General features: G+C 44.6%; 1 protein-coding gene and 1 long non-coding RNA gene across 7 annotated transcripts in view; one reads left to right on the top strand and one right to left on the bottom strand.

Moving 5' to 3' along the window:
• Positions 1-24,468, bottom strand: part of LOC144686088 (uncharacterized) — a 185,036-nt gene that overhangs the window by 107,354 nt on the left and 53,214 nt on the right. The gene's annotated exons all lie outside the window — the stretch shown is intronic.
• pdzd2 (PDZ domain containing 2) overlaps positions 1-24,468 on the top strand; it is a 631,303-nt gene that overhangs the window by 580,256 nt on the left and 26,579 nt on the right. For all 6 annotated transcript variants that reach the window (XM_078551140.1, XM_078551149.1, XM_078551169.1 and 3 more), the window contains 3 exons: positions 1,531-2,342; positions 4,533-4,677; positions 17,356-21,118. In XM_078551140.1, the coding sequence (XP_078407266.1) occupies positions 1,531-2,342; positions 4,533-4,677; positions 17,356-21,118 (4,720 nt within the window). The remainder of the gene's footprint in view (positions 1-1,530; positions 2,343-4,532; positions 4,678-17,355; positions 21,119-24,468) is intronic.

Genomic DNA, 24,468 nt, shown 5'->3' with positions numbered 1-24,468 from the left:
GCATACAATACTCCAGTTGAAGTTGAACATATATTTTATTAGAGTTCACCATAACTGCCTTGCTTTTGTACTCTCTGCCTCTATTTATAAAGCCTAGAGTCCCATAAGCCTTATCAACCATTTTCGCAACCTGCCCTGTCACCTTCAACGATTTGTGCATATATCCACCCAGGTCCCTCTGCTCCTGAACCCCACTTAGGATTGTACCCTTTATTTTGTATTGTCTGTCCTCATTCTTCCTACCAAAGTGTATCACTTCATACTTTTCTGCATTAAATTCCTTCTACTCCGTGTTTGCCCATTCCACCAGCCTATCCATGTCCTCTTAAAGTCTATCACAAACCTCTTCACAGTTCGCAATACTTCCAAGGTGTAGGTCATTGCAAATTTTGAAATTGTGTCCTTCAGAATTATGTCAGCATAGGCTCTGCACAAATGTGAACCAGTGCGCATGCCCAGAGTGATCTCGGCGGCCATCTTTAATGGCAGCAGCAGTGTAGGGAAGTAGGGAACAGGAGAATGTCTCTTATGTGTGTTAAAGGTTCATTTGCCAATATTGCCAATGGTATTTCCTAGGTTATTTTAAATAGATCAATGGAATTGTAGCAGAAAGCTATTGCTTTACTTCTCGGCTGAAAAATAACTTCTTTCTATTGAAGCAATAAAACAAAAATTGCTGGAAATACACAGCAGCCCTGCCTACATCTGAAAGAGAAAAAAGCTTAAAGTTTCAGAAGAGACCTGTCATCAGAACTTAAGTGACTGACCTTAATAAAGATATTGAAATTGCTATGTACGATACTAGAGTATGAATATTTAATGCATTTACCTGAAATTCCGCTGCTTTTGGAATTAGCCTTTTTTAAAATAAATGAGTGGGGCAGCAGATGCATGGGAACACCACCAACTGCAAGTTCCCTTCCAAGTCACTCAGCATCCTGATTTGAAACTATATCGCCATCCTTTCACTGGGTCAAAATCCTGGAACTCCCTTCGTATACAGAACTGTGGGTGCACCCACACCACATGCAGCGGTTCAAGAAGGCAGCTCACCACCAATGACAATTAAGGATAAGCAACAAATGCTGGCCTTGCCAATGATGCCCACATCCCATGAAAGAATTTTAAAAATATCAGAGCAGATGGGACAAATTTTCCTGACTTCTCCCACCCCAATCCTCACCCTCGCCCCCCCCACCCCTCCCAGAGAATGCCTATTTCCCAGATACAAACATCACGAAAAAGAGAGGAAGAACAGTTACTCCATAATGTTGCCCCAAGATTTGCGGGGCTCCACTTGAAGGATGGATGAGGACCAGCATCCTCAAAGGCTTATCCTGTCAATATTAGTAAAGCAACCTTCTGTTATTACAGCCCTGGAGATGTGCCAAGAAGCTGGTAGTGGGGTTTGAACCGTGGCCTTCCTCTGACTGGCAGTTTCATTAGTGCATGCAGTAATTTTTTTCTTCATTTGTCTTCTTTTTTGGATATAACAAAAAAAAATTACTTGTGTATTTTTAATTCCTAAAGAAATTGGAGTGCCTAAGCCAGAAGTATCCTCCATCTCCCTCAACAATGGGAAACCTGTTGTACCTATCAACAAACACGTGGAAGTTGTTCGACAGGCCAGCCTGAGTGACAGTCCCAAATCAATCCGCAGCCCTCTTCTACGCCAGAGGAGGGTCATTTGCTATGATGACATCAGCGACGATGAGGACTTTGTGAAGCCCAAGGATAACGTTCGACTCAAACGGCCTCAAAGGGACACTGCACAGAAGGTACCTGAGGAAGATTCAGGGATTATTATGGCCACGTCCTCTGTCGAAGTAGACGATGAAAGCCAAGATGGTGAGTTGCTAAGAAATATCAGCAGTGATGGAGCCACACCTGTGTATAGCAGCTCACTAGAGTCTGAGGACAGCTCAATGGAGCAAATGGTTGACTCGCCCTTCATGCCGCTTAAATTCTTTGAATCTTCCAGCTCTACTGACACTAACCACAGCAACCTTGGTGTCAAGGAGGGTCAGGTAGAGTCCAAACGATCACCCAAACTTGAACACAAAGCTGTCACTAGAGTAAAAAGCATGATGAGCATCGAGTGCCCACCAACCCTCCTGAAGCAGAAGAATGATGAGCCTCATTTACACTCCACCAAGCCTATTGCAAGGTCACTGCCTCATAGCAAAAAGGCTGAAACCACAGACACCTCTGGACTGTACTGTACAGAAACAGTACATCTCTCACGTAAGGAATCAGAATCATTTGGATTGGACTTGGAAATCAAGGCTTCTCCCCTGAGAGTTCTGATAACAGGTTTACAACCAGGTGGAGCTGCTGAGAGAGTAAGTTGTAAAATTCAGTTGTTTGAATCATTGTTTGTCATGTTTAAGCAGATGAACTGGAAATAACACTCAAACCTTCTTTGCCCGTGAACTTTGCAAATTTAAGTTACAATGAGATGGTGCAAATATGGGCCTGTCTCCTTAGTTTATATTAAGAATAGTGCAATGAACATGATCGAAGGACTATAAATACAGAACCGGCAGTGTTTGCTGGAGAGATGTTCGTTGTTTCATGTTGTCGTTATACTTCACCCTCTGGTCTTTCAACAGACTGATTTTAAGAGTGGTGAAAGCTGGAAGCACCAAGTCAGTAACATTCACAACAGCGATCAAGGGCTGGATTTTACCAGCCCTCTAGAGATGGACTAGGAGGTGGGGGTCCTATAAAATGGTGAGGGAAAGCAGGTGTGGAGTGCCCATCATCTTCCCTGTGCCATGGCATGCTGCCAGCAGTGGGGAAGGTGGAAATTGGCCCTCCTGCCCACAGACCAATTGAGCCACTTAAGTGGCCCATTTAGGACCTCTTCCCGCTGCTGCTCGCGTTTTAGCAGCAGCAGGTGGGCCCTCTATCGTGTGGGGAGACCACTTGGTGAACCCGGAGGAGCCCCCAGCGGCAATGGCCACTCCTACGACAGCAACTCCACCCCACGCCGATGCCTGACTGGCCCCCGTGACCCCTGACACCACTCAGTTTGTTCTGAGGGTGGCATCCATTGCTACACCCTGTGAGCTGGCTGAAGTCTCAGCAGTGGCCACTGCACCCAGTGGCGTTCAAAGAAATGGTCACATGTCCCTGTGATAGAATCAGTTTCTGGCTGGGTAGTGGATGTGATTGACAGACATGCCTGAGACCTTTGAGAGGGGAACAGGGTCAATGATTAGCTGTAGTCTTCTTTGATGGACAGCTCAGTGGCCATAGTTCTTTAATTATGGATTATATTGGAATACACATGTAGTTCAACATGCAGTTTGGAATGACTAGGTTTCGGAATCAACACCTGCAGTCGTGTTGTAAGTTTTATGTTGGTTTAGCAAGGGATTCGGACCAGATTGAGACCCTAGCAAGTAAACTTCTGTTAAAAGTTTACATTCAAAGAGAAAATGAGTGGCATTTGTATTATTGCATATAACAGAGGGGAGTATTTCTATGTGCTATTGGGTTCATTCCTGTATCTCTTGTAAATAAGATTATTTATTGACTCAAGGCTTAGCCAAAATAGAGTGCGTATTCTGTCTACTTTTGAAAAGGAGAATCATTTGGTGGCATGTGATATGTCGTGGTAGCCAAGTATGCAGATATCAGTTTTTGGTTATAATCTATGGGCATTGTTATCATTTATTGAGATGCCATGGAGAGAACAATCTATAGTGGATCACAGAGGATATGAGGTCTCCTTATGGAAGTGACCAGTGACACTGAACCCTAAAATAATTCTCGTGTAAAGAACAAAAACCTTGAAGCTAACATATATTTAAATTCAGTAGCCTGAGCAGTTGCTTACAGTAAGTGTATGTTGTTCTTGTGTATGATAGAATGTTTTCTTCCCTCTGTTTTCTGGCCCCCTTTGAGGGATTGACTCCTTACTGGGCTACATTTCCACAGAAACTGGTAACCTTCACTTGAGTGACCTTTCTTCATTTGTGAGCCAAAACAGGATATGTTGGCAAGTTATTTGAGCAGGCGAGGGAATATCACAGCTGAATCCGGTTCTCTGCTCATCAATATCCAGCGTTTGCTGGCTGAGTTAACTGGAGGACAAGTAGGGAAGCCCAGCTCTTACCCTCCCCCCACCCATCCCCAACAATTAACCTGAGACATGGAGGCCAGCTTTACTTCTCCTCATCTTGGCTGAAATCAGGTAACTCATCTCAGAGTTGAACCTGGGACATCCTTGAATTGTGTGCTTCAGCAGCACACCCTGACCCATAAGGAGAACTTACATTTCCATATATAAATTTTGTGTTTGCTGTTGCAGAAGAGAAGTTTCACTTGTGGCCAGTAAAGTCAGCACCACACACAGCTCAAAAGCTCAGCCAGATTATTCATTTATGAATCATGTTATGGTATACTTTGAACTTTGTGACGTTTGAATTTCTAGAATTTCACCATTGAATACATAGACTTTACACTTTGCCCACTTGTAACAAGACATTCCAGTTACACACATAAATGTGTCATTACTTTTCTAGGAATCTAAGGGAAAGCTTGGTCCTGGAGATGAAATTATCTTGATTAATAGCTCACCAGTCTTCGGCATGTCTTACCAAGAGACCTGTAACTTTATGTATGACCTCCCACCCTCCATCACACTCGAAGTACGAAAACCAGTATCAGGTAAGCAAAGAGTTGGGGTTTGCTTAGAGTTTCTGTTTGTGATTGTAATTGTCGCTATCTTCATGAAAATGGTGTATGCAAGCAAACAAGCAAGGACATTATGCATTCCAGTACAGATTCATATTACTTGCACAGCCATCTAATTATATCCTGAATACGTGCCTTTATTAGCCGAGGCATAGAATATAAGAGCAGGGAGGTTATGCTGGAACTGTAAAAAACGCTGGTTAGGCCACAGCTAGAGTATTGCGTGCAGTTCCGGAATCCGCATTATAGGAAGGATATGATTGCACTAGAGAGAGTGCAGAGGAGGTTTACCAGGATGTTTACCAGGATTCACCTTCATTGCTTTCCATTGTGTTTAATTACCAGGATGTTGCCTGGGCTGGTGCATTTTAGTTATGAGGAGAGATTGGATAGACTGGGGTTATTTTCCCTGGAGCAGAGGAGATTGAGGGGGGACATGATTGAGCTGTATAAAATTATGAGGGGCATAAATAGGGTAGACAGGAAGAAACTTTTCCACTTGGTGGAGGGATCAATAACCAGGGGGCATAGATTTAAGGTAAGGGGCAGGAGGTTTAGAGGGAGAATTTTTTCACCCAGAGGGTGGTGGGAATCTGGAACTCACTGCCTGAAAGTGTGGTAGAGGCAGAAACCCTCATAACATTTAAGAAGTATTTGGATGTGCACTTGCGATGCCATGGCATACAAGGCTATGGGCCTAGTGGTGGAAAATGGGACTAGAATAGTTAGGTAATTGTTTGACCGGCGCAGACTCGATGGGCCGAAGGCCTTTTTCTGTGCGGTAGACCTCTATGACTCTATGACACCCAATAGAAATTACTTAGTCTTCTGCTCATCTCTTAAACACCTTCACAAAAAGCCTGTCTATGAAGCTGTTGCCAGTTACTTAGATGACCAGATTAAATGGCAAACATTCAAAGAGCGCGTGGGTGAACTGCAACAATTCTTTATTCCTGTCTGGCGCAAGAGTAAAACAGGAAAGGTGGCCAAACCATGGCTTACAACGGAAATTAGACTTAATATTAGATGCAAGGAAGAGGCATACAAATTGGCCAGAAAAAACAACAGACCTGAGGATTGGGAGCAGTTTAGAATTCAGCAAAGGAGGACCAAGGGATTGATTAAGAAGGGGAAAATAGAGTAAGAGAGTAAGCTTGCAGGGAACATAAAAACTGACTGTAAAAGTTTCTATAGGTATGTGAAGAGAAAAAGGTTGGCGAAGACAAATGTAGGTCCCTTACAGTCAGAAACAGGGAAATTTATAATGGGGAACAAAGAAATGGCTGACCAACTAAATACATACTTTGGCTCTGTCTTCCCAAAGGAGGACACAAATAACATAGCAGAAATGTTGGGGAACACAGGGTTTAGTGAGAGGGAGGAACTGAAAGAAATCAGTATTAGTAGGGAAATGGTGTTGGGGAAATTGATGGGATTGAAGGCTGATAAATCCCTGGGGCTTGATAATCTACATCCCAGAGTACTTAAGGAAGTGGCCCTAGAATTGTGGATGCATTGGTGGTCATCATCTGAGATTCTATAGACTCTGGAACAGTTCCTACAGATTGGAGGGTAGCTAATGTAACCCCACTATTTAAAAAGGGAGGCAGAGAGAAAACAGGGAATTATAGACCAGTCAGCCTGACGTCGGTAGTGGGGAAAATTCTAGAGTCCGTTACAAAAGATTTAATAGCTGAGCACGTGAAAAACAGTGGCAGAATCGGACTGAGTCAGCATGGATTTATGAAATGGAAATCATGCTTGACAAATCTACTGGAATTTTTCCATGATGTAACTAGTAGAGTTGATGAGGGGGAGCCAGTGGATGTGGTTTATTTGGACTTTCAGAAGGCTTTCGACAAAGTCCCACATATGAGATTAGCGTGTAAAATTAAAGCCCATGGGATGGGGGTAGTGTATTGAGATGGCAGACAGGAAACAAAGAGTAGGAATAAACGGGTCTTTTTCCGAATGGCAGGCAGTGATTAGTGGGGTACCGCAGGGATCGGTGCTGGGGCCCCAGTTATTCACAATATATTTTAATGATTTAGATGAGGGAATTAAATGTAACATCTACAAATTTGCAGATGACTCAAAGCTGGGTGGGATGGTGAGCTGTGAGGAGGATGCAGAGATGCTTCAGTGTGATTTGGACAAGCTGAGTGAGTGGGCAAATGCATTGCAGATGCAGTATAATGTGGATAAACGTGAGGTTATCCATTTTGATAGCAAAAACAGGAAGGCAGATTATTATCTGAATGGCTATAAATTGAGAGAGGGGAATGTGCAATGAGACCTGGGTGTCCTCGTACACTAGGCACTAAAGGTAAGCATGCAGGTGCAGCAGGCGGTAAAGAAGGCAAATGGTATGTTGGCCTTCATAGCCAGAGAATTCGAGTACAGGAACAGGAATGTCTTGCTGCAATTGTACAGGGCCTTGGTGAGACCACACCTGGAATATTGTGTGCAATTTTGGTCTCCTTATCTGAGGAAGGATGTACTTGCTATAGAGGGAGTGCAGCGAAGGTTTACCCGACTGATTCCTGGGATGGCGGGAGTGACATGAGGAGAGATTGAGTCGATTAGGATTATATTTGCTGGAGTTCAGAAGAATGAGAGGGGATCTTTTAGAAACCTATAAAATTCTAACAGGACCAGACAGAGTAGATGCAGGAAGGATGTTCCCAATGGTGGGGGAGTCCAGAACCAGGGGTCACAGTCTGAGGAAAAGGGGTAGACCATTTAGGACTGAGATGAGGAGAAATTTCTTCACTCAGAGAGTGGTGAGCCTGTGGAATTCGTTACCACAGAAAGTAGCTGAGACCAAAACATTGTATGCTTTCCAGAAGGAGTTGGATATAGCTCTCGGGGCGCAAGGGATCAAAGGGTATGGGGAGAAAGCGGGAGCAGGCTATTGAATTGGATGATCAGCCATGACCATAATGAATGGCAGAGCAGGCTCAAAGGGCCGAATGGCCTACTCCTCCTAATTTCTATGTTTCTATGTAAATCCAGTCAATACATGGAGAAAGACAATGGCCTGAATAATACACTTCGAAAATGGGAGCGAAACACACACATACCAACGTATTATCGGGCGCAAAAACATTGGGTCGGGTTCCCAGCAGCATCACACCAGTCTGGGATAATACGGTTAGCGGGTGGATCTGGAAATCGGGAGCCTGCCCACACTATGGAAATTGAAGACAATAGGCTAGTTGTGCTCATTAAAAAGGCAATTGACTGCCAGAATACATGCAGAATGGAATAAAACACTTTCAGAGTGAGATTTACGCCAGCCATATTTCCCGTTTTTACATCAGGTAGGCTGTAATGGTGGGTTGTCTGAGGGCAGAGTTAAATCTTGGCTGTTCGTGTTCTTTGGTGGCCAAAAGTGCTTCATGGAAGAATTAGGTGTATGTTGACTTAAATTCATGACTTAAGAACCTGAGACCTCATGCAAAGAGGTCCATTTCTGCATTGTGCTGCTAAAGGGGCCAGAGTGACCCTTTAACTTACAGGCCGTGACCACGATCTGGGTCATGGTCAATGAGCTCTAACACTACATATCCTGCCTTACTGCTTTGATTGGGCAGGATCCTCTCAGTCTGCAGCCCGGAACCTGCCCTACACTCTTAATTGGCCCAATTGATGCGTTAATTGGCGTCTTTAGGTGGTGGGCTTGAAAGTCTGAATGCTGGCTGCTTCCAGATGCTCAGCCCATGCACTGCGGCGGCATGTATTATTCAGCCCAATGTTCTAGCCTGTTTGTGCAGAGGATAAAATGGGGGAGTGTCTTACTCTCCGGTTTGATGCCGCATGGACAACAGTCAGCCTATTAACACCCGTGTATTGTAATGTTTATGAGGCTTTTGCAGCAAGCAGCTGAGTGCCTCGTTGAAATACAGAAGTGAGGGTCTGATAATGTCACTCACACCCCAAGACTATTTTAGCTTTGTATTGGGGGATTGGCACCTACCACCATCTCACTGAGAAAACCTGGCAAGAAGGAGCACAATCCCAGAAGGTCAAAAAGATGAGTAGTTTAAAAACAAAAGTTTCCTTGCATGCCTTGTGGGCAGGTGTGCTCCTGCAGGCCTCACTGAACAAATCTAGAGCATCGGGGCTTCCTCCTGACTGGGATCTCTTACACTCGCCACGAACCACTTACCTGACTACCAGACACCATCTCTGCTTCTGTCCACCTGCTGCACTCGCCTAACTACTGCCCATTGGTCTGTCACCATTGATTGCTTATGCAGCACTGAGGGAGTGCTGCACTGTTGGAGGCACCATCTTTTGTATGAGATGTTAAGTTGAGGCCCCATCTGTCTGCTCAGGTGGATGTAAAAGACCCCATGGCACTATTTTGAAGAAGAGCAGGTGAGTTATCCCTGGAGTCCTGGCCAGTGAGTATGTTTCTCAATCAACATCACAAAAAACTGAAACAAAAACAAAAATTCCTGGAAAAACTCAGCAGGTCTGGCAGCATCTGCGGATAGGAGCACAGTTAACGTTTCGAGTCCAAATGACCCTTCAACAGCACTAAGTAAAAATAGAAGAGAGGTGAAATATAATCTGGTTTAAGTGGGGGGAGGGGGTGGGACAAGAAGAGCTGGATAGAGGGCCAGTGAGAGGTGGAGATAACCAAAAGATGTAACAGACAAAAGGACAAAGAGGTGTTGAAGGTGGTAATATTATCTAAAGGAATGTGCTAATTAAGGGTAGAAAGCAGGACGAGCAAGGTACAGATAGCCCTAGTGGGGGTGGGGTCGGGGGAAGGGATCGAAATAGGCTGAAAGGTAGAGATAAAACAATGGATGGAAATACACTTAAAAATAATGGAAGTAGATGGGAAAGGAAAAATCTATATAAATTATTGGAAAAAACAAAAAGGAGGGGGAAAATCGGAAAGGGGTGGGGATGGAGGAGAGAGTTCATGATCTAAAATTGTTGAACTCAATATTCAGTCCGGAAGGCTGTAAAGTGCCTAGTCAGAAGATGAGGTGCTGTTCCTCCAGTTTGCGTTGAGCTTCACTGGAACAATGCAGCAAGCCAAGGATGGATATGTGGGCATGAGAGCAGGGTGGAGTGTTGAAATGGCAAGCGACAGGGAGGTTTGGGTAACATTTGCTGACAGACCGAAGGTGTTCTGCACAGCGGTCACCCAGTCTGCGTTTGGTCTCTCCAATGTAGAGGAAACCACATTGGAAGCAACGAATGCAGTAGACTAAGTTGAGGGAAGTGCAAGTGAAATGCTGCTTCACTTGAAAGGAGTGTTTGGGCCCTTGGACAGTGAGGAGAGGGGAAGTAAAGGGACAGGTGTTGCACCTTCTGCGGTTGCATGAGAAGGTGCCGTGGAAGGGGGTTGAGGTGTAGGGGGTGATGGAGGAGTGGACCAGGGTGTCCCGGAGGGAGACAAAAAACTGATCGTCTGGTCTTTATCATACTGCTGTTTGTGGGAGTTTGCCACAAATTTGGCTGGCAGGTTTCCTGGATTACAAAAGTGACTACACTTCAGAAGCACTTCATTGTCTGTAAAGCACTTTGAGACATCTGACAGTTGTGAAAAGTGCTGTCTTTCTTCCTTTTATTAACGCTGGATTCAAGTTAGAGTTGGGCCTGGATTAAGGAAATGAGGCCAATAGTTAAAATGATCCAGGCCTCACATCAGCAAATGGGACCAAGTGGGATAATCACTCTGTCATCCCTAATCCAGCCCCATGCTTGCTCCTTGGCCCAAGGTAAAATCAGGCTTTAATAAGTTTCTATGTAGTATACCCAAAGTAATAGTGGTCTTTAGATCATTTGGCAGCCTGATGGCAGAGTGCATCAGTGTCCCATCGTTTGTGCCTTTGACTAAAAAGACCCAGATCAAATCAGACATTTGTTACTTCCATACAGGGTGTTACAGCCACATGAGGAAGGGTAAGATATGAATCCCCTATCCTAACATTCCAAGTCTGACCATAACAGGGTTTTTTGTGAATTTAGCAGGATGAAGATATTTACTCACTCTCTGTGCTTAGCCAATTGTGTGCTGATTGCAAAGAAACGAGTCTGCCAGGCTTTCTTTTAAAACAAAAAGGGTTTCATTTTTATTAAGTTAAAACCCACCCAGATAATGATATAAAAATATTCAAAAAGGTAAACCCACATCTCAACCTTCGCAACCCACACTCACCATACACAAGCATGCAAAGTTTATAAGCTATCATGTAAGTAGTTAGTTTCTTAGCAAAATTAAAATTCAATGCTGAAAGGTAAAATAATTGATAGTTCACTGTTTATGAGTCCTTTGCTGTGGTATCTGTGACTGTGACAGTTCGCGGTGATCTTAAAGTTCCAAGAGTGGAGTTGAAGCCCATGTAAAACTGTAATTGCTGGAGAAAATTTCTTTTTAAAACGTAATCCATGTTTTCCAAAAAAGTTGACGATTCATCTGAGATTCCCTTGGATGAGAAATTCCATGGGTGGAATCGTCCCAGATTTGCACTAAGTGCAATAGCCAGCAGGCAAAATGATGTTTTACCCGCCGGCCACACTGGTGGCTTTTCACGCTGTATCTTCTCTAACCCGCCGCATTAATTATGCATTCCTGAGAAACAAGGCACTTCCATGGCAGACGGTCTCTCATTCACCTGCCTCACCATCACCTCACTGCTTCAGCACACCATATTTAAAGTCCAACCGTGCATACAGTGCTTCCAGCCCCCGACTGCTGCAAAGAAGACATGACCCTGAAAGGCAAAAAGCCCCTAGGTTCAATGACATGTCCCTCTAACACCTTTTGGACTCAGTGGAGGCTCGCCGTGATGTTCTCTACCCCTGCTCTGGTTGCAGGATAGGCAGCAACATCACTACTCCAACTTGGAGGGCGGTGGCAACAGTGGTCAGTGCCAACGCCTTTCAAAAATGTGGACAGGCACCTAGTGTCACAAGAGGATGAATAATCTCCTCCGTTCTGCCAGGGTAAGTCACTCTTCTCATCACTCTCAACTCACACACTCACAAACCCAGCACACATCCACCGGGCACTCACTCAATGTCAGTTCAAGGGACATCACCATTCACTCTCTCATACTCACCATCATTGTCCTCATCCCATCCATGGGATCACTCACCATCCACACATGCCAGGCACATTTATCATCTGGCCTGGCAGGTGTCCTGCTTACACTCTCTACATCTGTATTCATGCAGGACAAACTGGCACACAACAAGAGGGAGAGGTAGTAGACCAATGGAGGAATGCGTGAAATCAAGGTCCAGACAGATTTTGATAACAGAGCCACACAGCTGGCCGGCAAGGATTTGGACCATTCCTGTGCTGACAGTGAGGTCAACAGTGTTCTACCAGCAGTGCAACATCCATCAATCAACCATGCCGTGAGTGATGTGTCCTGTTTCACAGGCAGTGCCATGCACTAAATATCACCCCTTGCTTCTACAGGCACATCTGGGAAACAGCCGACAGAGTCCATGGCCCAGGGCCTCAATCAAGCCCCAAAGATACTTTGGAAGAGGTATCTGGAGGCACCCTCCTTGAAGTCCTGTCACAGCGCTCACCCACACCCTCCCCCAGCGCAGAGACAAACACCTTGGTGGGAGCTAGCTTGACAGTAGCCTCAGGATCACAATCTGGTGAGCATAGCACGCTGTCTGATCCACAGCAGGCGGTAGTGGCAGGGACTTTCCAGATGTCTGGCACTTGGGGGACTGCTGGAGGCCATAAATTTGCTGAGTCCAAATCAGATGACGAGCCTCTGGACTTGGTCATGTCACACTTCCTGGAGCTGCAAAGGCAAGTTCGGGAACATCAGTAAGGGATGTCCGCTGCACTCCTCAGATTGCAAGGCACGATGGAGGAGTCCGTCCAACTTCAGGCTGAAATAATAGTGCCGGCATGTCAATGCACCGAGGTCAACACTGGTAGGATGGCGGCTGCCATGGAGACCTTTGTCCAGGACATTGCTCCTGCACTGCTGCATGGATTCAACTCCATCGCTGATGCCATAATTGGCCTCCAACAGTGTGTATGCGAGAGGGATGCAAGGCAGCTCGATCTCACTCCAGCTACCCCTTCTTCCTCAATGAGTCAGCCAAGGGCCCTTGGGATTCCATAGGTTTACCCACCTGCAGCCATCCATCCAAGTAACTCTGGGAGTGTCCAGCCCATCCAAATCCCCTCTTCCTGTGACTTCAGCAGTTCCAGCTCCACAGGCCGAGGAGGATGCCACTGCCACACAGCAGGACCCCGAAAGCAGGCCGGGGCCCTCCAGGTCTCGGCCCTGCAGAAAACACCTGCCAAAGTCATCACAGACGGCGTCACGGTTAGCAGGCTGCCTCCACCTCTGTTGTGGATGGCTGGGGAGCACCAAGACATAACGGTAGGGTTAGGAAAGTTAAAAGATGTAGTTGCACAGTCTGGGTACGGGTGTTAATCATTTGTACATACTGTTCACTATTGTCAATTAACTTCCAAGAATGTCTCCCTGCCTATGGCTCCTTGTTCTGTTGAGCAGTGTTCGTGTCACTCAGATGTGAAACCTTTCTGCACCAGATAAAGGCAGGTGTCTCAGTCCAGGGCCTCTTGTCTGTGCTTTGTGCAGCCTTCAGACCAAAGTGATGGTCCAGCTGGCCCTCATCTCTTCAGCACCTGTGACCAGTGACGCTGTGCTCCTGAAGGGATCAGGAGCTGAAGGCAGACAAAGGATCAGATGCTTGTAAGGTTTCATGGCTGTGTCTCTATGATATGATCCTGATTACAGAGCACAAGTGAGGTGCCCTCAGCCAGACAGGAGTCAGACATTCACAGAGGCTACATGAAGATCTATAGAGTGTCCTCACTGCATGTCGCCATCATCCTCTTACAATCCAGCGAGTATTAGGGCTGCCATTGTGTCTCCATGACAGGCGCATTATCACAGAGGGTATGTGCACTGCTCTAAGCCAGACTGGAGTCAAACGTTCATAGATGCAATGTGAGGATCTATGGCGTTTCCTCACTGCATGTTCATCCTCCACAAATCTAGCAGCTATGAGGGCCCCCCGAGCACTCCTGCCTTGTCTGGCCAGTGCGAGGGCCTCATCCTTGTCATCGTCGCCTTCAAGGACCTGCTCACCCTCATCCCTGTTGATATCCTCATCAGAGAGGACATCCAGCTCCTGCATCACCTCCTCAGCCAGCTCGTCTCCCCATTGCAGTGGCAGGTTGTAAAGGGTGCAGCAGGCGATGATCATGAGTGACACCCTCTGTGGACTTTATTGCAGGGCTCCACCAGACCGGTCCAGGCACTGGAACCTCACCTTCAGCAGCTCGATGGTTTGTTCCATCAAGTTGTGAGTTGCAGCATGAGCCTCGTTATACCTTTGCTCTGCTGCAGTCTGAGGTTGCTGTGTGGGTGTCATCAGCCACGACCTTGTCCCCGAGGAGACATCCTTGCAGCCACTGTGGACCCTGGAAGACGTCAGGGACCTGTGACCAACTGAGAATGTAGGAGTTGTGTACATCCCTGGAAACCATGCGCAGACCTGCAGGATGTGTTTGTGGTGGTCGCACACCAGCTGCACATTCAGCGAATGCAATCCCTTGTGATTGTTGTAATTGACCGCGTATTGTGACAGAGATCTGAGCGCCACGTGAGTGCAGTGAATGGCACCCTGCACCTGTGGGAAACCCGAGATCTGGGCAAATCCAATTGCTTTTGTATCCTGACTGTCCTGGTCCTGAGCAAAATACACAAAGCTGTGTGCCCTCACAAAGATGGCATCCATGACCTCATGGATTCATTTGTGGGTGGCAGCTTATGATATCCCACAGAGGTCACCTGTGGAGTCCTGAAAGGAGCCACTGGAGTAGAAATTGAGTGCCACTGTCATTTTCACAGCCACTGGCAGTGGATGCCCCCCATGTCCACGTAGCGCCAAATCCTGTAGCAGCTGGTAGATGTGACGAACCAGCTCCCTAGACATGCACAGTATTCAGCGACACTGGTTCTCAGTCATCTGCAAGAATGAAAGGCAGCATCTATAGACCATGGATCAGGCTAGGCACCGACCAACAATGGCTCTCAGATCCACCACTTGGATGGCCAGGGATTAGTGCGCTGCACGGGTGCCCTGTTAGCTTGAACCATGGGGGAGACGGGTCCAAACTGGGATGATGACATTACAAGGGGCTGTGAGCACCTCCACCAGTAACTGCTCCACGGCCAGCTTTAGCAAGGAGATTGTACACGTGCCCAATCATCCAACTGTTCTGCAGTCCACTAAAATGCTCATTACTTTGCAGTCTGTGCCCGAGGGGTGAAAAGCTCTGGAGCACTTGGAGACACTTTCATGCCTCTGCGTTGCCTGAGTGGGCAGAGAAGCTAGAGACCCGATTCCACGTATGTCAATGTGGCTGTGCCTGAACTGTCTCAGCTGCAGAGGAATGGTCACTTTATAAAAGGTTTCCCTACAGTGTGGCTACTTCCCACTTCCCTCAACGTCCCCCCCATGCACGTTCCTGTGCGCTACCTTCAACCACAGGGCAGCCCTGCCCCCCAAGTCACCTCAACCACAGGGCACACAGGGCAGCCCTTGTCCCCACCAACCCACCCACCCCCCGACAAATGCACCTCTACGATGTTACTGTGCATTCACCTCCGAATTCCCCTCAAAGTGCAGCCTGCCAAGTGCACGCCTTTTATATGCTGTGGTGAAAGGCATACCAACATGGGCAGACGATCCAGCAGTGGGGGACGATTCTGGCAGGCTGGGCTTTTAATGATATGCAGATATATTACAATGAGGTTCCTGACTTCCGATGGCGGGAAATGCATCCCGCCATCGGTGGGCAGAGCGGACGATCGCAAATTGGTTTCACGACATCGAGAAACCGATTTTTTTTGGCCTTCTCGCCATATTGTCTGCTTACACCACTGAACACGCCCATTGCCAGCAGGCACGGAAAATCCTAACCTCTATCTCTATACTGGATTTTTAACTTTAATAGAGATTGGACCTTGATTTGAGGGAGAAAGGAAGGGGGAGAATATTACTGCCCTACTGGCAGGTTTTTCTAGATTGCTACTTTAGCAGATTGTGTGCAGTATTCAAGAGATTTCAAAAATGGCTACCCCATCACATGTTCTCTCTCCGCATGATGACTTCAGAAAGCATTTGTTTAGATGATACTTGGACAGACTGTGGCTTTTAGTTTCATGGCCAAGGTGATGAGATTCTGTAATGTCCCAGCCATTAACTCCTGAAGATCCATTATCCATCTTGACGAGACAGGAAAAACACCTTTCCATGTAGCTATTGTCCTAGTAGACTTTCCGTCTCTGCTTGAGAGGTAGCCTTATAGAAATGCAAATATAAGGCCCAGTGCAATTTTGAGTAAATCCTTTTGAAAGCGTTCTTGACATCAGCAGGTGTGAAATTCCAGAGCAGGATGCCGTGGCATGTATGAATTATAATTCACATTGGAACTTTCCAGAAAACTGGCCAACCTGCAACACTAGATGTCAGGTGACTTGTGGTAGCCATCTTAAGTTAGTGCCTTTTCTTGCTTTTAAAAAGTAGTTTTTAAACAGTTCAATATATGTTTGATCAGCCAGTGAAATTACAGATTTATATCACTCATGTAAAGTCACATCATCGTGACATGGATGAGGAGAAAATGAATCATCGCTGGTCTTATGCTATTCCTGGTATAAACAGAGGACAGGGATCCAAACTCATCCACTCACATAGCTGGATGGTGCTGCATTCCACATATTAGTCAAGGAGAAAGAAAGAGCCCTTTAAGTGAACTGTAGTGGTTCTGAGTTAAGCTATTAAGTTACTTATTTAAGTGTTTTGAGATCAAAGTTACAGTGTAAACCAATGGAATCTGCTGACTGTAGCATAAATTGAGTACTACCAGAATGTGCTGTGAAGTCATTTTGATTCATACTTGGTTCACATTTTGACTACTTTCTGCAGCTATTCCTTACTCTTACCATAGGAAAAATCAAGTACTCTCCACAAAGAAGCAAGGAAAATTAGAGGACTGGGATATGAATAGATGTTAGCCATGGCTCAGTGATAGTAGCACTGTTATCTCTGGGTCAGAAAATTCAAGTCCTACTCTAGAGAATTAAATACATAACCCAGGGTGACACTTCAGTGCAGTACTGAGGGAGTGTTGCACTGTCAAAGATGCCGTCCCTCAAGTGAGATGTTAAACCAAAATCTACTCTCTCAAAAAAGCATAATAAATCCCATCCCAGGCACTATTTGAAGATGAGCAGCGGAGTGCAGCTGGGTGTCCAGGTCAACACTTAACCCTCAACCAATATTGTTAAAACGGGTTATGTGGGACCATGCTGTGCACACATTGCTGCTGTGTTTTCCTACACTATAACACCATGACCATGAAATGCCTTGGCATACTCTGCGGCTGGGAAAGGTGCTGTATAAATGTAAGCTGCCTTTATTACCAAATGCCTGTGCCAGAAGTTTCATGTTGGGCAGATTGTGAAATCAAGCAGCCTCTCAGGCTGATTGGCAGAGGTTCTGCTAAATTGGAGTGTGCACATCCAGTTAACACTGACTCATAGTCACCTGTGTATCTAGATTTGAAATATGACCATATTCTCTAATGCATGTTTTTTTCCACAGCTGTAGACAGATTGTCAAGTATCATCTCATCATCTTCGACCAATCCGAATTTGCTAGAACCTGACAACATAGAACCTGATGGAAACTTAACTGCCAACGAAAGCAGTGAGGAAACAATTGAAGACTTGCTGCAGAACCGAATGACAGGTATGGAAGTGCAACCCCAAAGAAAACCCACTGGAGACACTCTGGAGACGAACAAAGTAGTTTCACAGGATTCCTACAATAACTCACTGCAGAGTAACAAATCTGACATCCCAGTTACAGACATTGATGATGTCATCAATCAGCTAAATTCTGCTGAGGAAGAAATTACAAATACTTTGTCTCTGAAATCGGAAAAGAACCAAGTTGATGTTACTGCTCATCCAATAAAAGCTACCAACAACACAAATGGTACAAGTAACAAAGGTGATTATTCAACAGACATCAAACAGGAAGTTCTCGACTATTCTGTTCTGAATTCAGTCAACACAGGCAAAGTATTTTCAGTGAACAAAACATGTCTGACTAACTACTCTAGAAATTTAAGCACCAAGAAGGAGGAAAAATCATTGAGTTTAACAGACATCAAAGAAAAAAGTAAACAACAGTCCATGTATGCTGCTGCAGTGGACACTGATTCAGAGACTGAATCTTTGGATAGTCCTCAATTATCTTGTACTAAAGTGGCAGTGGTTTTGCCTGGAGATGTTAGTTTCACTCAGTGTGAAAGCCTTAGTGTTGCAGATTCAGATACTGAAGAGGTTGAAATCTGCTACCAGCCTAGTGATCAAACTAAAACTTCACAGCAATTTGTGCTCCTTCCAACAAATCTGAACCAAGATGTTCTGCATAAGAGCCATTTATCCATGGCTGAGCTTGCTCCAGAAGCAAGTAAAGAGACAACTGCTTCCTCTCTGCCTTCCATTTTTGATAAGAATAGAATAGAGATTGCCCAGCAGAGCCCATTGCCAAAATCTGTGGATGGTAGGCCTTCTGAACCGACCAAATCTGAAAGCACAAGTGTCCTCACTGCTACAGATGTAGATGATTCACAAATCAAACATGTAGGATTTGATCCTGCTTTCAAGGAGGATCTGCCAATGAATTCTGTGGAAGGCACAGATTTGATGACCTTTCATAACCAAGAGTCAGACAGGGGCCATTTTGTGGGAAAAGTTGCCAGGGAATTTGGTGAAAAGTTAGAACATCACAGTGATTCTACCTTTTCTGCATCAAGACTTCAGACAGAATCATGTTTGGAATTGAGCAGAACAGACCATGATTTTTCTTCATCAGTAGATGCCTTGACGCATACTAAAAATGCAGAAATTATAAAAACAAGCCTTTCATCGCAGTATCCAGTGCCCAAGTCTAGCCTGTCTGCTACAAATAAGTCAAACCTGGGTGCTCAGGATGTAGCCTCATCCATGACTCACAACAGAAAGGAAAAACAGGCTTTGTCAGGTGGTGTAAGAACATCTAGTCCCCAGCCCCAAAGACAAAATCAATCCAAACAATCATTTGGAGTGCAAAATGTGAAACCCCTCATGCATGTTAAAGGGCAACCTGAAAGTGGTGCAGCATCTCAGATATGTACTAGATCTAAATTTCAAGACAAAACCCATAAATTCTATTCCGCACCAAAACTAAAGGGGCTCAGTATTAAAAGTAAAAACAAACCATCGTCAGAAACCAGTGAGAAGAATGCAACAAAACCCGATGGATCCAAAAAATCAGAGTCATTGCAGAAATGTCCAGAAAAGTCACCAGTTTGTGATCATCTATCATCAAAGCTCTTCACCAAAAGAGTATCATTAATTTGTAATTTAAAAGCAAACAAACATGCTGAGAAAAATAAATCTGAAATGAAGCTTGAGAATGAAATCAGTAAAGTTCCTGCACATTCGTCAGGAGAGCAGTTTCCAATTCATTTAGCAGCAGACACTAGACCCCAAACAAGACAGAAAAATAAAGGTGAAATAAAGACACCTAATATCACTGATGAAATGGATTTGAGCAATGGAAAGCAAAAACAAGTGTTGAAAGAAGAATCTAAAGACCAAAAAGAGACTGATCAACAAATAACACTGGATCACAAACTAAAAGAGGAAGAGCCCAAAGAAATGCACAAAGATATCAGGAAAAATGCATGGATTAAAAACTCTCAAAAGCCATTTGGGGAATCAGAAAATTATGAAAGTAAAGAAAATATTGCACAAATGTCAAGTGAAATATCTACTGAACTACATATCACAACTTCTACAGAATCGGAACTGTGTGCAAATGCTAACATGGCCAATAAAAACGGGGGGAAATTGTCACAAGTAGCACAGAAAGTAGAGCAGAAACCATTACATAAAGGACAGCTGGATGAACATTTGCCACCCTCAGGATCTAAACCATTGAAAGACTGTCCTGCACTCTCTTCTACTTCATTGCATGAAGATGATCGAGAATGCGTGTCAACCCGACGCAGCTTTATTGAACTAAAACTAACGTCACCTGCTTTGGAGCGGAAAGAAGTTAGTAACATGGCTACTCCTTCAGGCTTTTTGGACCACAAGTTAACCAAATCCTCTGTAATACAGGATAATGCCCAGAAACCAAAGATAGCCCCAAAACCTTCTGCGAGGTTAGAGCAGACACCAGACCAATTAAGTAGTGACGATACACCATTTGATAAGTATCCACCTGACTATGCAATTAAATCTTCTTCTCAAAAACAGAAACTGCTACTGGAAAGAGAGGCAAAATCATTTGACACATCACAATTACACACCTCTGTTAAAGATATGGATAATGTTCAACCAAAAATCGAGGCAAATGGAATCTTAAGGAAATCTTTGAGTGAAGAAAAACACTCTAGCACTGATTTTATCTTCTATCAAAGGGATAAGGACAAATCAAATATGGGAAGCTTTACAAATGAATTGAATTGTCCACCAGAGTGTGGCTCTTTTTCTGTCAGACAGAGAATTAAGTCTTTTGAGAGCCTAGCTAGCTTTGACAAGCCAGTAATCAAGAAAATAGACACGCAGTTTCCAGACTCGTCCTTTGTTACTTGCAATGCCAGCTCTTCTACCAAGCCAGCAATAGGAAGGCGAATATCGGGAAGTGCAATACCTCTAATGACATCTAATATTTCATCTAATCGAGACTTTGATGCATCACGTGCATTGAGGCGTAGTTTGAGCTCTTACGTAGAAGGGAGTTCTGAGGTTGCCTTCCTATCACCGCAATTAGAAAAGTCTCCATCTAGCATAGCTTTTCTGAACTTTGAAACAAATCATTCTGTGAGCAATACTGAGGAGCTTAAAAAGACCAATGAATGTGATTCCAACAGTGAAAGGTCTCATGAGCAGGATTTCACTTCATGCAAGGTTAACAATAGTAAAAGTAGATCATCAGTCAACCATCGACCAAATTCTTTGTCGCGCTCCAAGCTACGGGAACTGAGAGCACTAAGCATGCCAGACCTTGACAAATTGTGCAGTGATTATTCTACTGATCCAATGACCCAAAGCTTTAAAACTGAACTGGAAGTCAAGCCAAGAACATCAATTGGCCCTGCTGCTGAAAGCCTTACAAATATTTCTTCTGGAACCTCTTCTGCTACTAATGGTTCAGGTTTAGTGAAAATCTATAGATCTGGAAAATCTAATTTCAGATCACGGAGTACCTGGAAAAGCAGCACTGGAGCACTAGATTCTTGGTCTGATGATGAGCTGGCAAATAGTAAGAATTTGTCCGAAAACAAGTGTAGAAGTTGGTCTGTCAGGTTAGTAACAATAATATCTGAAGCTATGTACTGAATTACAATGATTTCAAAGTAAAGAAGTTCTATAACGCATTGTTATCCCCTAAATGTCAAGAGCAGGCAAATGTCTAAAGGAACAATGCACACACATTATTTCAATAACTCTTTGTGACTCTTGAAAGACTTTCTTATTATGGAACAGTGAATTGACTCCCCTGAGATGATTAGTCTTAGGTGAACCTGGTCCAAACCTATCAAAGCTCACAGGGAGACCAAGTCTTGAAAAGCTTCAGGTATAATTTCCACTATTGACCATTTTTAGCAAGATATACAGGTGATTGTAAATCAACATTTCTCACTTTATACCAGTTAACCAAAATTCATAAACAGCTGTAATCTACATCTACACCATTTAATCAGGTCCGAGGGTGGCAGGTACCCCCCTCCCCCACAATCCCCACCCCACAATCCCCCTGTCACTCACCTGTGACCTCTGTCCTTCAACAACCCTGGGCCTGAGGTGTGTGGATTACCAGCAGCAGCCACCACCTCCATGGTGCACAGCTGCTGGCTTCTGATTGGACAGGAACTCTTGGGGGTGGAGGTCATGGGACTTCTGTCCCTGGGTTCCTCCTTTTTTTGGTCCCTGTAAAATGTCAGACATTCAGGGGAGGACAGATAGGCAGCAGGAAGACCACCCTCTGGACTTCAAACCTTTCAAACCTGCCAGGGGGGGGGGGTGGGTAGCGTAAAACCCAGCATGTGTCTCTGCTAATGGAAATACGACCCAATTAATATCCATTCTGTCTAGGCCTCTCATAAATTTAATTTTATATACCTCAATTAAATCTCTGCTCACCGTCCTCTGTTCCATAGAAAACAAGCCCACTGTATCCAATTAGCTGAAAGTCTCCATTTCTGGCAGCATCCTCACAAATCTCTTCTGCATCCTCTCCAACTTTGCTATCCACATTGGCTCAGAGGCACAACTCTGGGCAAAAATATCAAGACAAAGCTCAGGCTTTTAGGAATGGCTGGTGCCATCATGTAAAAAACGTTAAAAAAGGCATTAAAAATACTCAACATTATCCAATGGATAAATATCATCGTGTTAACGTGAACTATGTAATTTTATTTTTTAGTTCTTTTGTTCTTGTATTTTGCTTAAGCCATTACTTTGGACATTATAACTTTCAGTTATGGGGAAAAACGTTTTCAGAAGGAATTTGAGCAATCTGTGTAAACCCAGTAACCATGATGCACAATCGCAGATTAATCTAAGCTCACTATTGAACAAGCACCTTTGTGTGCAATACCCTTAACATTCCAAATAACTATCATAGCGCCACTTACAGGAGTGATGGGTATTGCAGGTACTTAGAATGAGTTTTTAATGGAAAACATTTAATGTATAACAGATAGAGGTGTTATCAACTCAGTGTTTTTTATTCATTCATGGGATGTGGGCATTGCTGACTAGGCCAGCATTTATTGTCCATCCCTATTTGCCCTTGAAAAGGTGGTGGTGAGTTGCCTTCTTGAACTGCTGTGGTCCATGTGGTGTAGGTACACCCTGTTAGGGAGGGAGTTCCAAGGTTTTGATCCGGTGTCAGTGAAGGAATAATATATTTCCAAGTCAGAATGGTGTGTGACTTGGAGGGGAACTTCAGGGGGTGGTGTTCCCATGTTTCTGCTGCTCTTGTCTTTCTAGATGGTAGTGGTCGAGGGTTTGGAAGGTGCTGTCTAAGGAACCTTGGTGAATTCCTGCAGAGCAACTTGTAGATGGGACACACTGCTGCTACTGTGCTTCAGTGGTGGAGGGAGTGAGTGTTTGTGGATGTGGTGCCAATCAAGCAGGCTGCTTTGTCCTGGATGGTGTCAAGCTTCCTGAATGTTGTTGGAGCTGCACTCATCCAGGCAAGTGGGGAGTATTCCATCACACTCCTGACTTCTGATTTGTAGATGGTGGACAGGCTTTGGGGAGTCAGGAGATGAGCTCCTCGCCACAGGATTCCTATCCTCTGACCTACTCTTGTAGCCACAGTATTTATATGATGATGGGAAAGTGGGACAGAAACTAAGTTTGTCCCTTACAATATATATGTGCTTTTTGCAAGTGGATACTCCCTCAGAAGCACCCAGTCACAGTGTGCCATGCTTTTTGTAGCACTGGTTGAAAGAATGTATAGCAAGGTGACCAATTGGCTGGGTCTAAGAGACGGTTGAGCAGAGATTTAATAGAGGTCTCAAAAATCATTAAAGCTTTTGGTAGAATAAACAGAGTGTGTCCACTTGTGGGGAGGAGCAAAACTAGATGACATTAATATAAGATAGTCATCAAGAAATTGAATGATGAGAACGTGGAACTCGATGCCACAGGGAGTACTTGAGCCGAATAGCATGGATGCATTTAAGGGGAATCTAGATAAAGATATGCGGGAGAAAGGAATAGAAGGTTATGCTGATAGAGTTAGATAAGGAAGAATAGGAGGAGGCTCGAGTGGAGCAGAAACGCCAGCATGAACTGGTTGGGCTGAATGGCTGTTTCTGTGCTGTATATTCTATGTAACAATCAGTAATTGGCTGCTTGCACCAAATTACCATCAAATTTATTAACCATAGAACCAGAGAAAAGTTACAGTGCTGAAAGAGACCATTCAGCCCATCATGTCCGCACCAGCCAAAAAGAGAAAAAAGAAACTAGCCGCTCATTTTAATCCCACTTTGCAGTACCCGGTCTGTAGCCTTGCAGGTTACAACACTTCAGTTGCAGATCCAGGTACCTTTTAAATGAGTTGTGCATTTCAGCCTCAACCACCAATTTAGACAGTGAATTCCAGACGGCCACCACCCTCTGGATGAAAAAAATTTCCTTATGTCCCCTCTAATCCTTTTACCAATCACTTTAAATCTATGCTCCTTGGTAATTGACTTCTCAGCTAAGGGAAACAAATCTTTCCCGTCTACCCTATCTAGGCCCCTCATAATTTTGTACACCTCTTTTAGGTCACCCCTCGGCCTCCTCTGTTCTAAGGAAGACAATCCGAGCCTATCCAATCTCTCCTCATGGCTGCAATTTTTAAGCCCTAGCAACATTCTTGTAAATCTCCCCTGTACTCTCTTCGGAGCAATTTTGTCCTTCCTGTAATGTGATGACCAGAACTGTACACAAAGTTCCAGTTGTGGCCTAACCAGCATTTTATACAGTTCCATCATTACATCCCTGCTTTTGTATTCAATATCTCACTCAATAAAGGAAAACATTCCATATGCTTTCTTGACCACCTTGTCCACCTGTCCCTTCAAGGACATGCACTCCAAAGTCTCTCACTTCCTCAACCCCTCTCAGTAACTTCTGTTTATTGAGCATT

The sequence above is a fragment of the Cetorhinus maximus genome, chromosome 1 (assembly GCF_964194155.1).
Source record: "Cetorhinus maximus chromosome 1, sCetMax3.hap1.1, whole genome shotgun sequence".
In the NCBI taxonomy this organism is placed as follows: Eukaryota; Metazoa; Chordata; class Chondrichthyes; order Lamniformes; family Cetorhinidae; genus Cetorhinus; species Cetorhinus maximus.
Note: the sequence above shows the minus strand (reverse complement) of the source record. Positions and strands in the feature narration are given on the sequence as shown.